Source organism: Caloenas nicobarica, chromosome 4 (genome assembly GCF_036013445.1).
Source record: "Caloenas nicobarica isolate bCalNic1 chromosome 4, bCalNic1.hap1, whole genome shotgun sequence".
Taxonomy (NCBI): Eukaryota; Metazoa; Chordata; class Aves; order Columbiformes; family Columbidae; genus Caloenas; species Caloenas nicobarica.
The window spans coordinates 59,591,094-59,609,096 of record NC_088248.1 but is presented as its reverse complement, the minus strand read 5'-3'; the positions used below and the strand labels follow the sequence as shown (position 1 = coordinate 59,609,096).

Here is an 18,003-nt window from a genome sequence, read left to right as displayed (position 1 = left end):
TGATTCACACAACTTCTATTTAAAAAAATGGACAATAATAACTGCTTTGCATTTGTGCTCTGCAGATTTTTTTTTCGTATGCAAAGTGCCCCATAAAAGCTATGTGAGCGCAATAGGAACATATGTAACTGTATAAGAGAACTGTAATATTATAATATTAGAAGAAAGGATGATAAGGTGCTAGCCTGGTGACATCCCAGACACATAGTCTAATCTTTTCATATCGTTGTTGTAAATGTTCTGTGATAAGGAGGAGGAAAAATGTATTTTTGGAGTGTCCATTTAATTATCTTGTTCAGGAATCATTACCCATTTACCACAACAGTTATTAAAAGTATAATCGTATTTGATGATAGGTATTGTGGAGATTGTTTCTCTAGCAATTTGCTTCTAAATATTTTGAGTTTTGCAATTAAAAATAGCAGTAATTGAAAGGAACTTACAGCTTGTTATACATACTCTATTTTTCTCTTTCAGTAGTCAAGTATTTGTTGAATGGGAATCTGAATTTCTGTGTCTTTCCTATGTGGGATTGCTCTGTTAAGTGTTGCAGGGGCTGTAGTTGAAGTATATATTAATCTGTTAGAGTCATAGAAATAATCTACCTGTGAATCAATTCAACAATAACCCATCTAAAGCTTTAAAATATTTTAAATCACACATTTATACACTGCAAAGGGAATATCACCTAATTTTACTGTCTAGTTATGTGACTTTAAAGGTTTAACAATAATTTGCTTATATAAAATTCTCCCACTTAGAGACCTTTAGCACAACCACAGGGGAAAAGATTGATGATGAAGAATGGCCTCCAAATGCTTTAGCTGCCCTAGAAGGTTGAAAAAGAGCCTTCTAATTCTCCCTCTTTTTTGGGATATGTGTTTTTTGCTGCTGTTTTTGTATTCATGGGATGATGTATTCATAAACTTAATTACAAAACAATATAATTGAGATTGATTAATTTGAGGATACTGACAGCTAATTTTGCACCTGTGCCCAGTTAATGTTAGTGTAACCACATAATTCCTGGGTGATGCAATAAGAAAACATCTGAAATCTAGGAAACCCTGTAATTTTTTAAAACAAGTTGGAGTCAAATATGGCTTTGTTAAAAAGTGTAGGTATTCACAGGGTTGGTGTCATCATTTTAATCTACTGAAGAGATGAATTTTATTTGCCAATTTGGAAATGACGGTTTGCATGGAAACCTGCTTATGAGCTGATAACCTATTCTCTGCTTACATGGTGATACCATTTGTGAATTGTTTAACACGTCTAGAATCAGTGGATGAGACATAGTTGCATAGAAGCAAGCTTCTATAACTCCGGCAGTTCCTTTTAACAAATATAAGGAGCTGCTTCCATTTTGCATTTTGAAGGATTAGAGCACTATGGAAATTGGAGTAAGAAAGGAAATGAAAGGAGAGAGTACAGACTGTAATACTACTGTATTTTTAAAAAATATTCTACAATATAAAAAATTCAAATTTAACTCAACTGGCTGATTTGCTGGAGGAAGGAGATGATAGGGAATTGTCTGCATTTCCTAAAGGTGACGTATGAAAATATAGTAAAGATTTTTTTAAAAATGGCCCTTGAAACTTTTGCTTTGGTGGGCTAAGCACTGTATATTCTATTGCTGTCAGAGCTTACAGCTCCTAAAACAAGATCGGTAAAGGGAATGTATGAATTGTGTGGTGTTGTTGGGGGGTTTTTTAATTACATTATTTAAAATACAATGAAGTGGGTCTAAACTGAAGCTATGGATGCACCAGATTTCTAACAGCGTGCTGCTATCAAAGTGGGAGGTCCCATTCTCCTCAGAGTATTCCTGTTGATTGCATTGTAGTGGCGCTGGCACTCGCCGGGTTTGTGACTGAATCAATAAAATTCACTTTCCTTCCTTCCTTTCATACCCTCCTCCCCCAAAATATACTTTTGTTCTGGGTTACTGGTTTGAATCTGTGTGTGGAAAGGTCTGACAAGTGCTGGGGTCTGGTGCGTAGGGTGGGTCAGTGTAGCCAGGGAGAAGCTGGTAGGCAAGTCTTGTGCTTGGTGGTGACAAATCAGCTCAGCCGCCTGTGAAGCCACAGTCCACCTGTGAGCTGGAGCGGCTGGGACACAGACATGTCTGCTTACCCTGACCTGGCAGGGAGGTGGGAGAGGCATTTGTGACAGTGGTGACTTGACCAACTCAGACAAGTCTTGCTGTGACAGTTTAACTTAAACCTTACAGATGTTAGTATACTTAGCTGTCATTTTGCATTAAGTTCTGACTGCATTTGGAGTGAGAGTCTTATAACTGTCCTAACCTAAACTTTGACTAAGGATGTTAGTCTACTGGTAAGATCTCTTAATTATGCTTAAGACTTGGGTTTTTTGCAAGTTGTTTTCCTTAAAGAATTTTTCTATGTTTTATTTTCTTACACATGGTTCTTTCCCGTGAGAGTTACAGGCTTGCTAGAATGCAAGAGAAAACAAGCTTAGCTGCTTCTTCTGTGTAATCTTTTTTGGCTTCTGGTGAAGTTGAATTTGCTGAGGTGACCGAGTAGCTTTCTGCAATCCAAAACGCTGGTTTCTGTCTCTCTCCTGCTTCCCAGTGTATTAGTAGTGACAGACTGATGGGCTGAGTTGGCTCCCTCTGAAGGTCTGAGCTCTGCAGGTGGTGCAGGGGAAGCTGATTGAGGAGCTTGGAGCAGGACGGTAAGCCCCTTAGGAACAGATTAGTACGTGCTCCTTGTTTTTCTGCTGATAGGAAGCAGTCACTGTAGTAATGAAGCTCCTTTGTTTATGTGGGTATAGAGTAAGGAAAAGCACGTGGAAGAGTAATTAACTTGAATAGAGCAGTGGTTAGAAATTTTGAACTGACCAATGACTATCCCTGTCAAGAACCTGTTATCTCTTTAAGAGGTGTTCAAAAGAAATACGTATTTGCCTCTATGGTTAGTGAGGTTAGGCTGGCTTTTTGAGAATCTTCCTCCTTTGCAAGTTCAGTATGGTTCTTTACCACTTCCTTGCAAAATCATTCACAATTTCTGCTTCTATTATGTATTTTTGGCATTACAGTGAACTATGGCAATTCAAGGAAAACCATGAGCCTTAGGTTTTTGTGCTTTTTTGTTCACTTTTTTTGAAGTTGCCTTTTGCACAGAAGGTGAATGCTTATCTTCCAATTAAGGATGGAAAGTATATTAAAAGAGAGAAAACTGTTCTCTGAGCAGTGCAGACATTCAGTCATTGAAAGCAAGGTTGGGGAAATCCTCAGATACTATAGTGTAGTGGAGGATTCCTATGTTGACAGGAAAGCAGTCTAAAAAGTCTCATCTTTTATCTAATTCATGACTTTAGTCAACAACGGTAACAATCAGTAGGTTTATTAAATTTGATTCCTGATGCATCTAAAAAATCCTTCTTCAGACTAGATCTTATTTTCAATTATGGGCAGATGGTAACTGTAAAAAGCACTGCTTTATTATTCAATAGCTCTGTTCTTACCATATTTAAAAATTTAATTTCTTAAAAGGTAGCTGCTTATTTTTTAAAGGCTTGCTTGTACTTAAATTATCATTTAGTAAGGGATATAGAATCACTTTCATAGGAAATAAAAGTTAAGTTCACTAGCAAAATGTATATTCACAGGTGATGTGCAAGGTGAGATACAAGGGGAAATTTACTGTGCTAGGTGGACAAAAGGAATCCTAATAACTGCACACCAAGCAAAGTAGTTGTCACTGAAAGCTGTGAATGTGGAATGTTACATGAGGAAGCTTCAGACCGTTTTTCCATATTAGCAGTATACCATTATTTTAGTAGCCAATTTTGTGAACTACATACAGTTGTTTTCCTTTTTCGTAACAGTCTCTCATTTTTGGTTTGAGTGGATGCAGATAAAATTAATGAGCCTTATATTGCACATTCCTTATGCAGTTACAATAGCTGAGCCAAATTATATTGTGTTTTAGGGACTGAGATTGTGTTGCCATGCTGATTTTTCAAGCTGATAACTCATTTGCTAAGGTGTGTGCAAATCTGTGGTTTCCACTGAACATTTGAGCCAATGTTATTAGGGAAACAATCAAAAATAAATAATAACGTGAATATAAAGGAATCTTAAATTGAGTGATTTTTTTGATGATGTTTCTCACATTCTACAGTATTCCAACATTTTAATGGCGTCCTTTAAATTGATAATATCTAAGTTCTTTACTTGAGCTCTTTGGGCTACTGTAGGTTCTTGCAGCAGATACCTACAGCAAAAAGCAAAAGCAGGGAAAACACATCTCCAGATACATGTTTAGGCACTTTATTGTTCTTAAACAAGCTGTCATTACTGACTTTCTTGCCTTACTTAGTGTGGCAGTTTTGTGAATTCTGTCTGGATTAAAATTATGTCCATCGTGGACTAGACCTTTCATTTTTAAAATCATAAGTATAATGATTTACTGGATGAAGTTTTTTCCAAATGTAGGTAGATTAGTATGAAGAAGTGAGTTTGTGTACTTGTGTAAGTTGTTTAAAAGTGAGCCTATTTACTGATACGGTGCAAGCTGTATTTAAATTGCAGTTGTGGTTCTGCGATTTTCTTTTTACGGGGATTGGAAGAGAGTGAGGACAATAATGAAAGCAATGTGGGAGGATGAAAGCGGGTCAAAAAAGGGAGAGGGAGTTTCTAATTGAACCAGTGACTTCTAGTGAGAGGGCGTGACTAAGTGAAGCAGAGCTTTTTTTATTGTATTTTTGTCAGCATTATTTGATATAGTGCCAAAAGTGTATATAGTGCTGTACAGTAGAAGACTTGTTTCAAGCACGTAACATGTTCCCTGTGCTGGAGGACTTAAATTCTGTGAGTATAGGCCGGAGCAGTACAGGATCATGCAGTACAAAGATGTGATAGGGCATGGTTGGTGGCATTCACCCTGGAGCAGGTGGGTCTTTTTTTTTTTTCTTCTTTTCTTCTTCTTCTTGAAGAGAGGAATGTTTTGTGTACCAAAAACTTACTGGTTTTGTGATTTCAAGGGCTGCTGTGCCCCCTACTTCCAAAGAGCCACAGTGCAGTTGGACCACCCATCATTTGCTCTTTACAGGGGAGAAAGGAACTTCAGGAGTAGGAGAAATGCTAGCATTGTCCCTTAGACATTCTCAAATGATGAGGTTTTAATTAATTTTGTCTCCTTTTGTAGGATGGATAAGAAAGGGTACATTGGATCAGTAGTATTTCAAAGCAGATTGGCTTAGCTTGGCTCTTTGTATGTTACGTGTGGATATGAAAACTGCATTTATTTTTAAAAATGGGTTAGCTTTTAGTTCAACTCCTAATCTTCAGGAGAAAGTCTTTATAGCAATTTTTATTACAGCAGACACCCTAATGAGAATCAGGGGTTAAGTGCTGCTGGCAGGCGAAAGCGAGTGTGAGTTGATGACTGCATGTGACTCTATTAGTGCATGTGTTCATCCTGAATGATGCACCAACCTGCGGCATGATGGGGCATCGGCAAACTGTTGTTCTGCTGGCTTCAATGGCTCCAGAGGATTGCGCTTACCAACACGGTTGCACCTGGAGAGAGCAACAGGGGAGATAGGTGGTGTTTCTTCAGCAGTTTCTGTACCTCAGGTGTGTGATGTTATAAAAAGAATAAGAGCGTCTGAAATGCGTAATTTGTCTGTGTATTTAGTTACATATGTCATATTACATAAATCTAAGTATGTTCAAAACAAAAAAAAAGAGAATACTTCTAAGATATGTATAACACGGCAAAGTAATGGATCTGAATAGTCTTCGGTGTTTTCTACTCCTTTCTTAGAGCTGAGTAATGGTCACAGCAGTATTTTTATTGAGGAAGCAGCACAGTAGCAACTTCTGTGGTTCTGCTAAGTGAAAGGAGATATTAGAAGAGCAAAAAATGTTTAAGGTGTGAATAGTCTAATGATTTAAAACCTCTTTTCTCTTAAGATGCTATGCAGATAAAGCCACAGTAGGTAGGGACACTCACAGTGTAGGTTGTGTCATATTAGGCTGTATGGCCTAAATTTTCACAATCTGTAAAGATCAGTGGAGGGCAAAGAAAAAAAAAAAGGTGTGGGACATGAAAGGGGGTAGCCTGAGAAAAGTAAATCTGCTTAGAATTTTGTGAAGAATGAAGGTTGTGTGGAATCGTGGGCTGTGGATTATAGTGACTGAGAGAAGAATTACTCGATCACCTGTCCTTGTTTATTTTAGTTCTTTCCCTTTAGTTTGTGTTTCCAGTGTGTTGCTTATTTAGTGCTGGATGTTACTGGTAGTACAACTGTCTCTGTTTCCCTTAATGATCAGACCTGTGGATATTATTTTGGACAAGATAAAATTTTCCTTTAGAAGGTCTTTGATTTAGCCATTTGTATGGTTCATTTATTCAATATCCTCATCCCTGGAAAAGATAAATGAGAAATGTTCTATTTGAGCATAAGTAATATTAATTGTTTGTGTTTTCTTCCATCTTAACTGAATTCATATATCCAATTGTATGTCTTTTTGATTAACCTCTTAGAAATTGTGCCCTTTAGGCGTTCTGGTTTTTTTTAATTGTGAGTTAAATGTGTAGAACATCACTCTTTTGAGCTGCGCGTTTTTACCATTGGCAAATCGTAACAGTGCCCTACTTTCAGCTTCATTTAAAAAACAGAGGATATCAGTGTGGAATAAGGTGTACTTAGAGAAATCAAATGTATCAGTTATCTCCAATAGCAAACAAATATTAGAAGTGAAGTGAATCAGTAGCTACATTTAGTGTTTATTTCGTAGGCCAGTCATAGCAGAAACCACGATATGAAATTTTATGGTCTTTTTTATAGGCCGGCTCATGCTGGATCATAAATGGCCATTTTTTAATATGTAGGAATTGTCTTTGTGCCTGTGAAACCACCAGATGGGATAACATTTCCAAGCGATAGATGATCTCTTCCCTTGGGAGTTATGTTCTCTTACAAATATTTTAGAACACGGTTGTGTAGGTGAATGCACAGAAATATTTTCAGTATTTGCATCTTGACAGGTATCTGTGTGCAGGAAAAGATACATTAACAGAGAATTCCTGTGTTTTAAAACTTATATCTGCTGCTTTGATTTTACTGTTGATGTAACAAGTTATTCTAAATGTAGAAATCTACAAAAATGAAACAAGGCTGATGTGGAGTAGCTGGGTCTTCCACTGTAGGTTGCAATATAGTGCTTAACCTGTATGAAAGGTTTTTAACAAATGGAAGATTAAGGGATAGCTCCTGAGAACTGTTCAGTGTGTCCTGTACATGGACACTGTTGTATGTATGTTGGCTTTGATAATTTTAAGCATGTTTGAAGTCTGTGAGTATGGACTTTCCTCAGTGCTTCTTCAGTTCCTCATTAATTTGTCTGTGGTAAGCAAACTGAAGCTGGAAATGGGCAGAGGAAAGAGGATTAAAAGAAACAGAGTAAATTGAGTCCCAGTCTGCTACTTGAATCTGTCTCTTTCACTTTTTCTCAGATGATGTCCCTGTTAAATGGCTGAGAAGGAATACTTTTATATTGATCTTCAAACATTAAATGTAAATCTAGAAAACCTAGTATTTCACTGTCCTAGATCTTAGATAACCTCAGTAGGCCAAGTACACCTAAGTGAGCTCACGTAACTGGTGAGCTTTTAGTACACCATATTTAATAGCTTTGTGATAACTGATCACATAGCAACTTGAAATGGATTCTTTGAAAAGCATTTTTATTTCTTATAGTAGAGGCAATAGGCCCTGTTATGATGAGGATTGTCTTGTGCTAAAGGCCGAATGTGCATTTGAAAGACTTTCTGGCTTTCCAGATATGTAGCAGTTGTTTTAAAGTTGAGGGAGAATGAAAAAAAATACCTGTAAATGACTTATCTTTTTAAAATTTATTTCTTTAAAAGGCTGTTGTCCCACTATCCAACCCCAAACTTTCCAGATTCTTTCATAAGTTTCCTGGCTATATAAGAGATCTAGGAGAAGGTTGCATCTGACAGCTGGCTGTGTTTTTAGAACTGGGATTAAGGGACACACAGAGGTTTCTTTTGCTACACTCCTAACTACAATATACTTATGGTAATTGAAATGGCAATATTTCTTCCTCCCCAGTCCCGTCACGCTTAGTGGCTTTTGGGATACCAGCAATTGGTAGATATTAGAAATATTGGAACTTCAGCCTCTTACCAAACTTCATTGTCACTTCATATTGTTGGAGAGTAGAGGTTGGAGTTTCTGATGTTCTTACTTTCTGAATTGCATAGTGTACTTTGAAACTTCTCTAGAGATTATATCTGAAATTCTTTTCTTTTGATTCCTTTTGTTTCAAGCATTGTTTCCCTCAGACCTCCTCTGAGGAAGTAAAAACTTTCTTTAGTCACTCTATTCTGTATTTAATTTAGTATTCTTAATCATTTCTATCTCCTAGTAAGCCTATGTGAAGCCTGTGTCTCAAAACCTATTTATTTGACAGCTTTGTTTAAGGCAAGTGGGACTTGCCACTCAGTCTTCAGATCTTATACTGCCCTGGACTAGTGATTGCCATATCTTATTTCTGACAATGTTGAGAGGTTTGTGCTTCAGGAGAAGGAGCTGGAACAATTGCACTAAGCAGTTACGGGATAACTTCCTTCCAGGGAAGTTCCCTTCTGAGCGCTTGTCTGGGATTGTTTCCAGAATCCATACTGAGGTATTGCAGTCACCTCTTGTAGCTTACTAAAGAGTTTCTCTGACATGTTCTGCAGCAAATACTGTGATATGTGCTATCATATAACTGGACTAATAAATAATTGGTTTTGCTGTTCGGGAAAAATGTTAGTCTCTTGCTAGATCAGACCAGTCAAAAGCACCAAGTGTGTAGGTCCAGCTGGACATGATTTGACAGTTGAACTTTGGAGTGAAATTTCTCCAACAAACAGGCACTCTGTGCCTTTTCAAAACCAAAATGTTTCCCATGTAGAAAGCATCAGTTTTTCTGTAGATTGCTCATTGTACTGGGTCTGACTGGGATGGATTTAATTTTCTTCGTAGCAGCTGGCATGGTGCTGTGTTCTTTGTGACCAAGACAATGTTGATAACACACTAATGTTATAGCTTTTGCTGAACAGTGTCTGCACAGCGTCAAGGCCTTCTCTGTGTCTCATTCTGTGTCCATCCCCCCACAGTGACTGGGGGATGCACAAGAGATTGGGAGGGGGCACAACCAGGCAGATGACCTGAACTAACCAAACAGGTATTTCCATTCCATGCCATATAATGTTATGCTCAGCAATAAAATGATGAGGAGGGGACTTCAGAGAGGTTACCCAGCTTTTTTCTTGGGAACCGGCTGGTCATCAGTCTACCTGTGGGAGGTGGTGAGTGATTGGCTTGTTTTGTTTTTCTCTTCTTCCACTTCTTCTTTTGTTTAACAACTTTTTTTCAACCTACAAGTTTCCATGCTTTTTACTCATGCTTTTTTCTTCACCCATCTGATGGTGGGAGGGAGTAAGCGGCTGTGTGGTGCTTAACTGTCTATTGGGCTTAGGCCCCAACACCCGTGATGATCTCTTCATACTTGTGTGAGGCAAAAAGAAAATAAAGAGATCTCAACTCAGATCTCAACACATGGATATCTACTATAGTGGTTTTTGATTCTTCAGGGTGAGACAAGTATTTTGCTTTTATTTTCAGTATTGAAATTTTTTAAGACACCATGAAAACTTTTGTCACGAAAAAAGTTGACAGAGTAACCGTAGTGTATTTTTACTAGTCCTTGTATATGCTGGAGTTAAATCTGAATGTTTTGCCATGCCACAGGCTTTTCTTCTGCCTTCTCTCTCATAATGTTCTCAAGTCCATTCTTCTCACCTCCTCTTAGTTGGCCACTCATGTCTTCCCATTCTCAGTCCTCACTCTTCCTGCTATTCCCCCCATGTTGGCCCCTCCAACATGCTTGCTTTCTGCACAGCTGTTATTCCTACTGTATTCAAATTTGACAATCTCTTTTGCCTCTCTGGAGAGCATTATTTACAGAAGGATCCATAGTATTCCTACTAGATGCCAAAAATTGTGTCACTCTATAGCCCAAGTGAAGATAGAATTCTTAAGGCAAATTGCTAAAGTTTGGTTCTATTTGAATTTTGTGGAAATATTTTTTTAAGGCTCCTGTGCTTGGTAAATAAAGGTGAATGGACTTTCTCAGGCACTGTAATAAGAGTGTTCTTGGCTGAATGCCAACACCGGAAAAATTTGAAGTTCCTATTCCAGGCAGGAGGGTGCTAGAGCAGTTTAGTGACCACAGATTTTCAGTTAAAGTTGAGGATGGGACAGCATGTGTGGTTTTTTTTTTTTTTTAATTTTTTTTTAAAAAAAAATATTTTGTTCTTGCAAATGGTAAAACTGTCTTGGTTAATTTTAATTAATTTATTTTTCCTTCCAGAGTTGACTTGACACATAGAACCATTGAAAACAGAAGTTCAGCCAAAACAGTTAAATTTATCTCCAGACAGTGAGACTGTATAACAGAAAAAAAGTTTGATACTTTTAGTAGAGGCATATAATAGATTATGGCTTTTCTCTGTGCTCTTTTGTAGATGCTGGAAACAGTGGAAATGTATGCTCCTCAGCCATAGAAGACTATAGCATATTACATACTGTGTCTGAGCTAGGAATTCCACATAGGATTTGGTTTTCTGGTATTTTCTGAAAACATTTGAAACTTACCCTGTATGTTGTGTCATGTTTGTACTTGAGGATATTAAGAGTTTGAGCAAAACTAGTTAATGTACTTGTAACATTACTGTTAGTGCATTTGTTCATTTCCATAGTTGCTTGAGGGGCAGTAAAGAGGTAAAAAGACAAAGTTCACTTCCCATTCTGTGAATGGGGAAAAGGAGTTTTGAATAAAAATCTGAATGGCAAACTTGCTAAATGAAAAGCATAGACTTGAAAAGAAGAATGATTTGAGACATGATGTGGGAGAACAGTTATGCCTACAGTGCAGAATGTGGAAGTGAAATTAATTTATGCAAAGCATCACAAGACAAAATATATGAAATAATAGATACAAACTAGTGGTTTGAGAAAATACAGGAGTGTGAAAAGAATTATTAGAACAAGCATAGCTTGCTGCAACAGCAAGTGATGATGGTGCGAGTAATGCTCATACTCAAGTTTGTAGTGCAGTGTGTTAGGGAGATACTAACAGAACACAGTTTATACTAAATTAGTTTTGTGAATTGAAATGGCAACTTGACTGTGTGTCTGGAATTCAAATACAGTACACCCGAAACAGTGTTTAGTCTCGAATAGTAAAATAAAATAAAAAATGAAAAATTAAACAAACAAAGTCCTCACAAACAAACAACAAAACAGGAAAGGAACTTCCTTCTGATATAAGGATATGTGACTTATAATTAGGGGTTTATATTGTATATATTTAGCTTGTTTAATAACAACTGTAAGAATAGTTTCCTCTCCTGTATATTTTTGTTATTCATCAGTCTGCATATTTTCAAGATGTGGACAAAGAGGAGGAATAGAAATACTGAATGTAAAACGAAATTCCAGAAAAGTGAAATCCAGGGAAAAACGTATGCAAGAAAAATATTGAGGTCTCTGTCATCTCTGACAGGTGACCTTGAAATGTCTGAACTGGCTCATTTTTCAACATGCCAGTCAAATAAAGAAGTTTGAAATAAAAGCAATCATAGCTTGTATGATGTCTGTCATTTAGTACAAAACCATAGATAATGTTTCTTTCATTTTCAAATGTGCTGTCTTAACATCAGAAAAATTAAAAGTCCTCTTAGTTTTTTTCTTCTATGTGACAATTACTGATAGTATTTGCACTTCAGTTTGCCTTGTCAGTACAGTTATCTAAATCAAGTTGCAAACATATAGAGTAAACCAGATGAACCATTAAATTAAATATATATCTGATGGTACTCTTTTTTTTTCCCCACTTTCATGTCTTGTTTCTACACCTTGAGTTTTGCAATGTGACTGAAATTCTGGCATCCTGGGTCCAGTTGCTGCTGTGGAATGTGTCTGGTTCGTAGGAGTATACATACTGGACTGTGCCTGCTAGTCAGCAGTAATGGATGATTAAGGAAAGAATAGGAAAGACAGGGTAAATGTAGACTGCTTCTTTTCCTTCTGGTAACTTTTTTGCTGCTGGTAGAAAATGGTTTAGGTTTAGGTCATTATGCTTAACAGAAGCTAATGGAGTTCTGTACCAGACTTCTGTTTAATCTTTTGAGTCCATTTGTGCTTTCAGCCTCCACAATATCCTCTAGCAATTTGTTTCACAACTTAGTTACAACAGTGTTTGTAGAGCAAAGAAAAATTTTTTTATTCAAAATGAAATTTTCAGATATTAGATATGCTACCCAGTTCCTGTGTTTGTGAGAGAGGGAGAATAACTGTCTCCTTTTCATGTTTTGCCTATGTTTTATTAGTCTCTTAGGTCTTCACATCCATTTGTCGCTTTTCTTTCATGCTCTCACTTTCACTAAAGGTTGAAGTGTTAGCCATATGCAGATAAAAACTATTGATCATCCATATTGACTTTTGTGGTATCTTTTATTACTCTGAGAACTTTTTTCCATTGTGTTTTCAGTGAACTTTAGGCAGCTTTCAGAATTGTGGTCGTGTGGCAGAATAATGCTATGACAGCGTAATGCTTGTGGTTCCTTTTCCATTCTTAATCATTCTTGAATTCTAACTTCTGTGACTCTTGCTATTGAGCTATGGAGGTTTCTTACTGGGTGTATAAGAATGCAATGTCAATCAACCTTGTTCATATATGTATTGGTCACTTATTTAAATAACTTGATTTATAGTATTCCTGTACAAGTCACATTAATTTTCCTGAAATACAGTTACCTCTGTGAAAATGTCTACTAATCTAGGTGGTTTGTAGGTCGAGTCTTAAAGTTCTTACTTCTGAAGAGCATTTATGGGGTCTTCGAAATGATTTTGAGATGGAACAGGAGAGGTTGTTCATTGACACGAAGGCTGGGGTACATAACCATCAGTCATCTGTCAAGATAACATTATTGAGGAAAAAGTAGATTAATTTATAGACAGGAAAAAATGGACTTTAAGTAAATACGAGTATTTAATTTTTTCTTATTCTACCTCTCCCTCTAATGTATATTGAAAGCATAATAAAAACATCTACCATATTTAGTTTGCATCATCTCTTTGGAAGGTTCATGTTGCTAAAGGTAGCATTTATATGTCTTTGTGAGTTGTTACAGTGACATCATTAAATTTATTTTGGATGGGGGAGGCAAGGGAAAGCTGGCATGTGATTTATAAAGGTATTGCACTGAGCATCAGATTATCAGAGTTTTACCCTGTGCATCTCCAGAGTGACACAGTGCTTTAGCTTTGCCTCTGAAGAATGGGGTTTTTGGTACTTATTCCTATGCTGTATATTCAGGATTTGACTAAAGAAAAAAAATGGGGTTTGTTTATTTAAGTAAATGCAACTATTTTTTGTAGATGCCTGGTTAATAAAGCTCTGTTTAGGCAGCAATAAGTGTACGTGCAAGGGGAGTGTATCTGCGGTGCTCAGGAGTTCCTGCATGGGTACATGTTGCCTTAGGGGAGTGTAAGATTTTGTCTGGGAGACTTCTTTGTGTTAATGCAGTTTCTGATGTACTAGTGTCCTCATCTTGGATTGGATCTGTTGGCTGCAGTACAAGCAAGTGTGGTGTGCGGAATGCCTCCTTTGCTCCAAAATAGGCACCTCTTAATTTTTTTCATGGTGAATTAAAATGCGCAGAGGGATTGAAACAAAGACTGTAGTTCTACTCAAAATCAGGCAGCTAATCTATAGGGATGTTGTTTGTCTGGAGAGTATTGCTTAAAGGTAATCTGTTGTCTAGTCAGTGAGTCATAGACAGCTGAATCCTCTGGCAGATATAATGATCCTAGGTCTTCAGGGGAGAACAGTAACTACACAGATAGTGCTGGGGAGGTGGGATATGCACACCTACTCACACTTATCCAGGGAAAATCAGAGGCACAGGGCGTGCTCGGGAGATGAAGCTAGACAGATCTAGACAGATTGTGAGAAGATAAGTGGTGGAAGCAGAAGGGCTTTGGGATATAACTTTCCTGCTGCCAAACTGCAAAGCTGTTTGGTTTTTTAGTTGTCTCTCTGCATTACAAATATGACAATGCAGTGATACATACCACAGAGTAAAATATAAATGAAGTACGTTTCCAATAGACCTTTTAATTTTGAATATATAAAAACAAATCTTGCAGCAAGAATTTTAGGGTCATTGTTTCATTTAAAGTTAAAATAAAGCTAAGCAAGTGAGCAGTATACTAATAACAAAGTAAAACATAAAAATAACTTCTGTCTGGTTGGAAAAAATTAATTTCATTGTTTAAACTGAGGAAAATAATTTGACTTCATCTTGTTTATTCAATCCCTCTATGTGGAGTGGACTACCAGTACTTTAGAAGACTTATTTCTCAAGTCTTGAAAAACAGCTTCAAAATTTGCTGAATGTTCTTGTTACTGTATTTTCAGGAGAGTGTTATTCTGTTCAGCTGTATAAATGGCAATAGCTATGTATTTTTACTCTGTACATTTCTAGAATTACTCAAATGAAATTGGAATTATTGAATCATTCTGCCACCAGTTGCTGTAGAGTTCTGGACAGATCCAGTGCACAAACAGGGGAATTTCATGTTACGTCATTTAATGATTAAGTTCTAGGGAGTCTCCAACACTGTTGTAGGGCAATATTAGGAGAGAGTTTTTTTCACTATCCAGGAAGCATAAAAGGAAATATATGCCCACTCATCAAAGAGTATGACAAGTTGTAGAGATATTTATGAACACTGGCAGCAGAAGCACAGTCTCTTATGCCTCAGTTTATTTTTAGATAGAAAGGTATTAAGCTAAGCTCGTTTGGGTTTGTTTGTTTGTTTCCACACACACTCCCTCCCCCCCCCCATTTTAGCTTATGGTTATACTTCCTCACCAGGTTGAGCAGATGTACATTGCTGGGTACAGCCTTCCTTTTTTCTGGTCTTTCACCTGACCGTTTTGGTTTAATCTGAGGATGTTTTCTTCAATAAAAATGTTTCTGTCCTGTGGAAATTCAGAGTCTTAGTCTTCAGAATTTTGTGGGAAGTCTTAACCTGGCATAAAGAGTGTACTCTCTCAAGAACAGTGTTAAAGCACTGAAAGAAATACAGCTGTCTCAAAACACCTTATGGCTAAAAAGCATTAAGTGTATAGCAGGATATTTCTGGGTCACACTCAGCTACATTCCATGTGAGATTTTTCTTATAATTTTGTAGTGGCACATATAAAATATGTTGTCATACTGTTTTTAAAAAGTTGTTAAGCAAAAACAGGTTTCTGAGAAATTGTCCTGATGGGAAACATTCACGGTGATTTGGCAACTCAGCGATAAGTCTGTTGAGTTCTGTATGTTGATAATAACTGCTTTTTGTTGGCATTTTTGTTCAATGCTATGGCAAAAATCTCCCAGTTATTTACATACTTGTGATATCTGAACTTTTCAAAAGCAATTCTGAGAGAAAGTAAATGTGACTTTAGCAAAGAAAGTTATCTGGTGCTCCAAATATTATAAAAAAGCCTCTGCTATTGTGGGAAAAGCTGTTGCAAGGAGATGGTTGATATTTTATTAGTGATCTAAGAAATCACAGATAAAACACACCAAATGACAATATATTTTCAAAAAGTGTAAAATTGGGGTAGTATTTCACTGTAAAATTATGAGTAAACACTTTTGTTTTAAATTAGCAACAACTTTTTTTTTTTTCAGGAAATTTGGAGAGCGACCTCAACCGAAACGGCTCACCAGGTAAGCATTAATGAAAATGTGGTTTTAACAATTTTCTAAAGTTACCCTTTTCATTCTCAGAAGGATTTCTAAGTTAAAAAATTGTGGCTTGCTCATCCTAGAATTTTGAATATCAAAGCTTTTCAATTATTGTATGCCATCAGCAACCAGAAGTAAAATTTTGAACAGTAGGTGCCTTGTTTTTGATACTCAAAATGCTTTTTTTTAGAAATGGTGTTGACTTCACGTATCAGTTATTGTAGATTATTGAGTAGGATGGCCCATCCCTGGAAGTGTTCAAGGTCAGGCTGGATGGGGCTTTGAGCAGCTTGGTCTAGTGGCAGGTGTTCCTGCCCATGGCAGGGGGGTTGGAACTAGATGACCTTTAAGATCCCTTCCAACCCAAACCATTCTATGATTCTGTGTGATTCTGCTTAGTTTTAAATCACCAGGAATGAGCTGGATGTCTTTTCTTGGGTAAAAGTGTCTTGTGAGGTTATGTAAAATAACACTTTTTACTGCCAAAGTTTAGCTTTTACTGCTGTCATGCAGCAGGTAAGGACAAAATGAACACGGTGCTGTCCAGGAGTGATCTTAACCAATTTTTGGTGAACCCTAAACAGTCAGAGCACCAAATAATACCATCAAGTCAAACCATTCAGAAAAGTGTTTAGAATGACGGTAATACCTGATACGCTCATGATCTGCCTGGGAAGCATTTCTACTAGAAGCTGTTAACTAGTGACCATTTGACCATTTAACAGAGTCTGTGCAGCTATTTATTATTCTGTGCCACTAACTGTGCTGATTATAAGTAGCTGCTGAGTTTAATATCCACTGTTTTCTTGAACTACAAAGGATGTGCGACTTTTTTTGTAGTTTTGTGTGGTAATAGTGCTGTATAAAGACATGGAAACCTATTGTCACTCTGGCCTACTTCTGTTTTGAATGAAATTATGATGCCTCATGTTACAGCACAGAGTTGGGGGGAGCATTTACATTTTGTGTTGGGGATGTCATCTGTCTCATTGCATTTCTGGACAAGCTTCAGGTTAGCTTGCGTCACTGTTAAACTTCACTTAAATGCAAAATTGATCTATACTGACTTAAAAGTTATTGAAAAAGCATTGCTGTTTCCTGTTGGCCTACCTATTTTCAGGGATATTTAAAGATACTAAGTTTTAAGTGATTTAACTATTTTGCATCGTGAACAGTAACACTGATTAGTGTCACCCTGAAGTTACTGATAGAAATTATCTTCTATGACTTAAAAAGAACAACAAAGATAATGACTGTTGTGTAAGGTCTTTTAACTAAGTTTTCTAGGAACTGTAGTGACTCTAAATTTAATGTGCAGGATTTTAGCTACTAGATGTGCCAGGTACTCTTTCCTGTGAGTAGAGGTTGGTAGGTGTCTGGGAAACTGCTGGCTGTCCTCCAAAGCAGCAGCTTGCAAACCTTTTCTATACTGATTGAGGCTCAAAATAACCAACCTCACTTTTTTTCTCTGAAGAGAAAAATGGTGAAACAGAAAAGCCATCACACAAATTTTTAACAGTATGATTTGTTTATGTAATGCTAGAAGAATGTGTCTGTAAACTCTTACAGGCATTTAGTTCAATTATTGGAAAATTATTCTGCTTTTTTGTGTAAAAGCAGTCCTGTTTGTCTAATAATCTGTTCATTGTCATGCACGCTCCAGTGGAACAACACTGCTTTGTTCATACTGTGCTAGTTGTATTTAGATGTAAACTATAGTAGTACTACCTTTGTGGAGAGTTTTAAGTTTTAATAATGAAAAATGTCATGTAAGAATCGCAATGGTTATGTGTTGCCTTTGTCCGTGGCAGGGGCTGGAGGAGAACATTCCTAGTTCTCCTAGGAGCTTGGATTGTACAAGCCCACTGCAGCAACAGACTAGTAAAAAAGGCAAAATTTCCTCCTCACACAATGCTAAATGAACATTAGACAGCACCTAGAATTTTTGTGCGTGGGTTGCTGGTTTTGAGTGGTTCTGAGTAAAGAGGTTTTAGTATGGCAGATGTTCTTAATTTAGTATGACAGTACTCTTAATAGAATATTACAAATTGTGAGATTACAAAGTTTTTAAACCACTTAAATGCAGCTAATATATATCATAATGAAATGTATCATAATTCCATAATGAGATGTTTTGTGG

The 18,003-nt window shown here is 37.0% G+C and overlaps 1 protein-coding gene across 5 annotated transcripts in view; it reads left to right on the top strand.

The window, feature by feature from the left end:
- Positions 1 to 18,003, top strand: part of RBPJ (recombination signal binding protein for immunoglobulin kappa J region) — a 153,438-nt gene that overhangs the window by 105,424 nt on the left and 30,011 nt on the right. For 4 of the 5 annotated variants that reach the window (XM_065634151.1, XM_065634150.1, XM_065634154.1 and 1 more), the window contains exon 2: positions 15,807 to 15,845. In XM_065634151.1, coding sequence (XP_065490223.1) covers positions 15,807 to 15,845 — 39 coding nt within the window. Of the gene's footprint in view, positions 1 to 5,580; positions 5,612 to 15,806; positions 15,846 to 18,003 lie in introns of those variants that run through there. The other variant, XM_065634153.1, reaches the window with a different exon arrangement.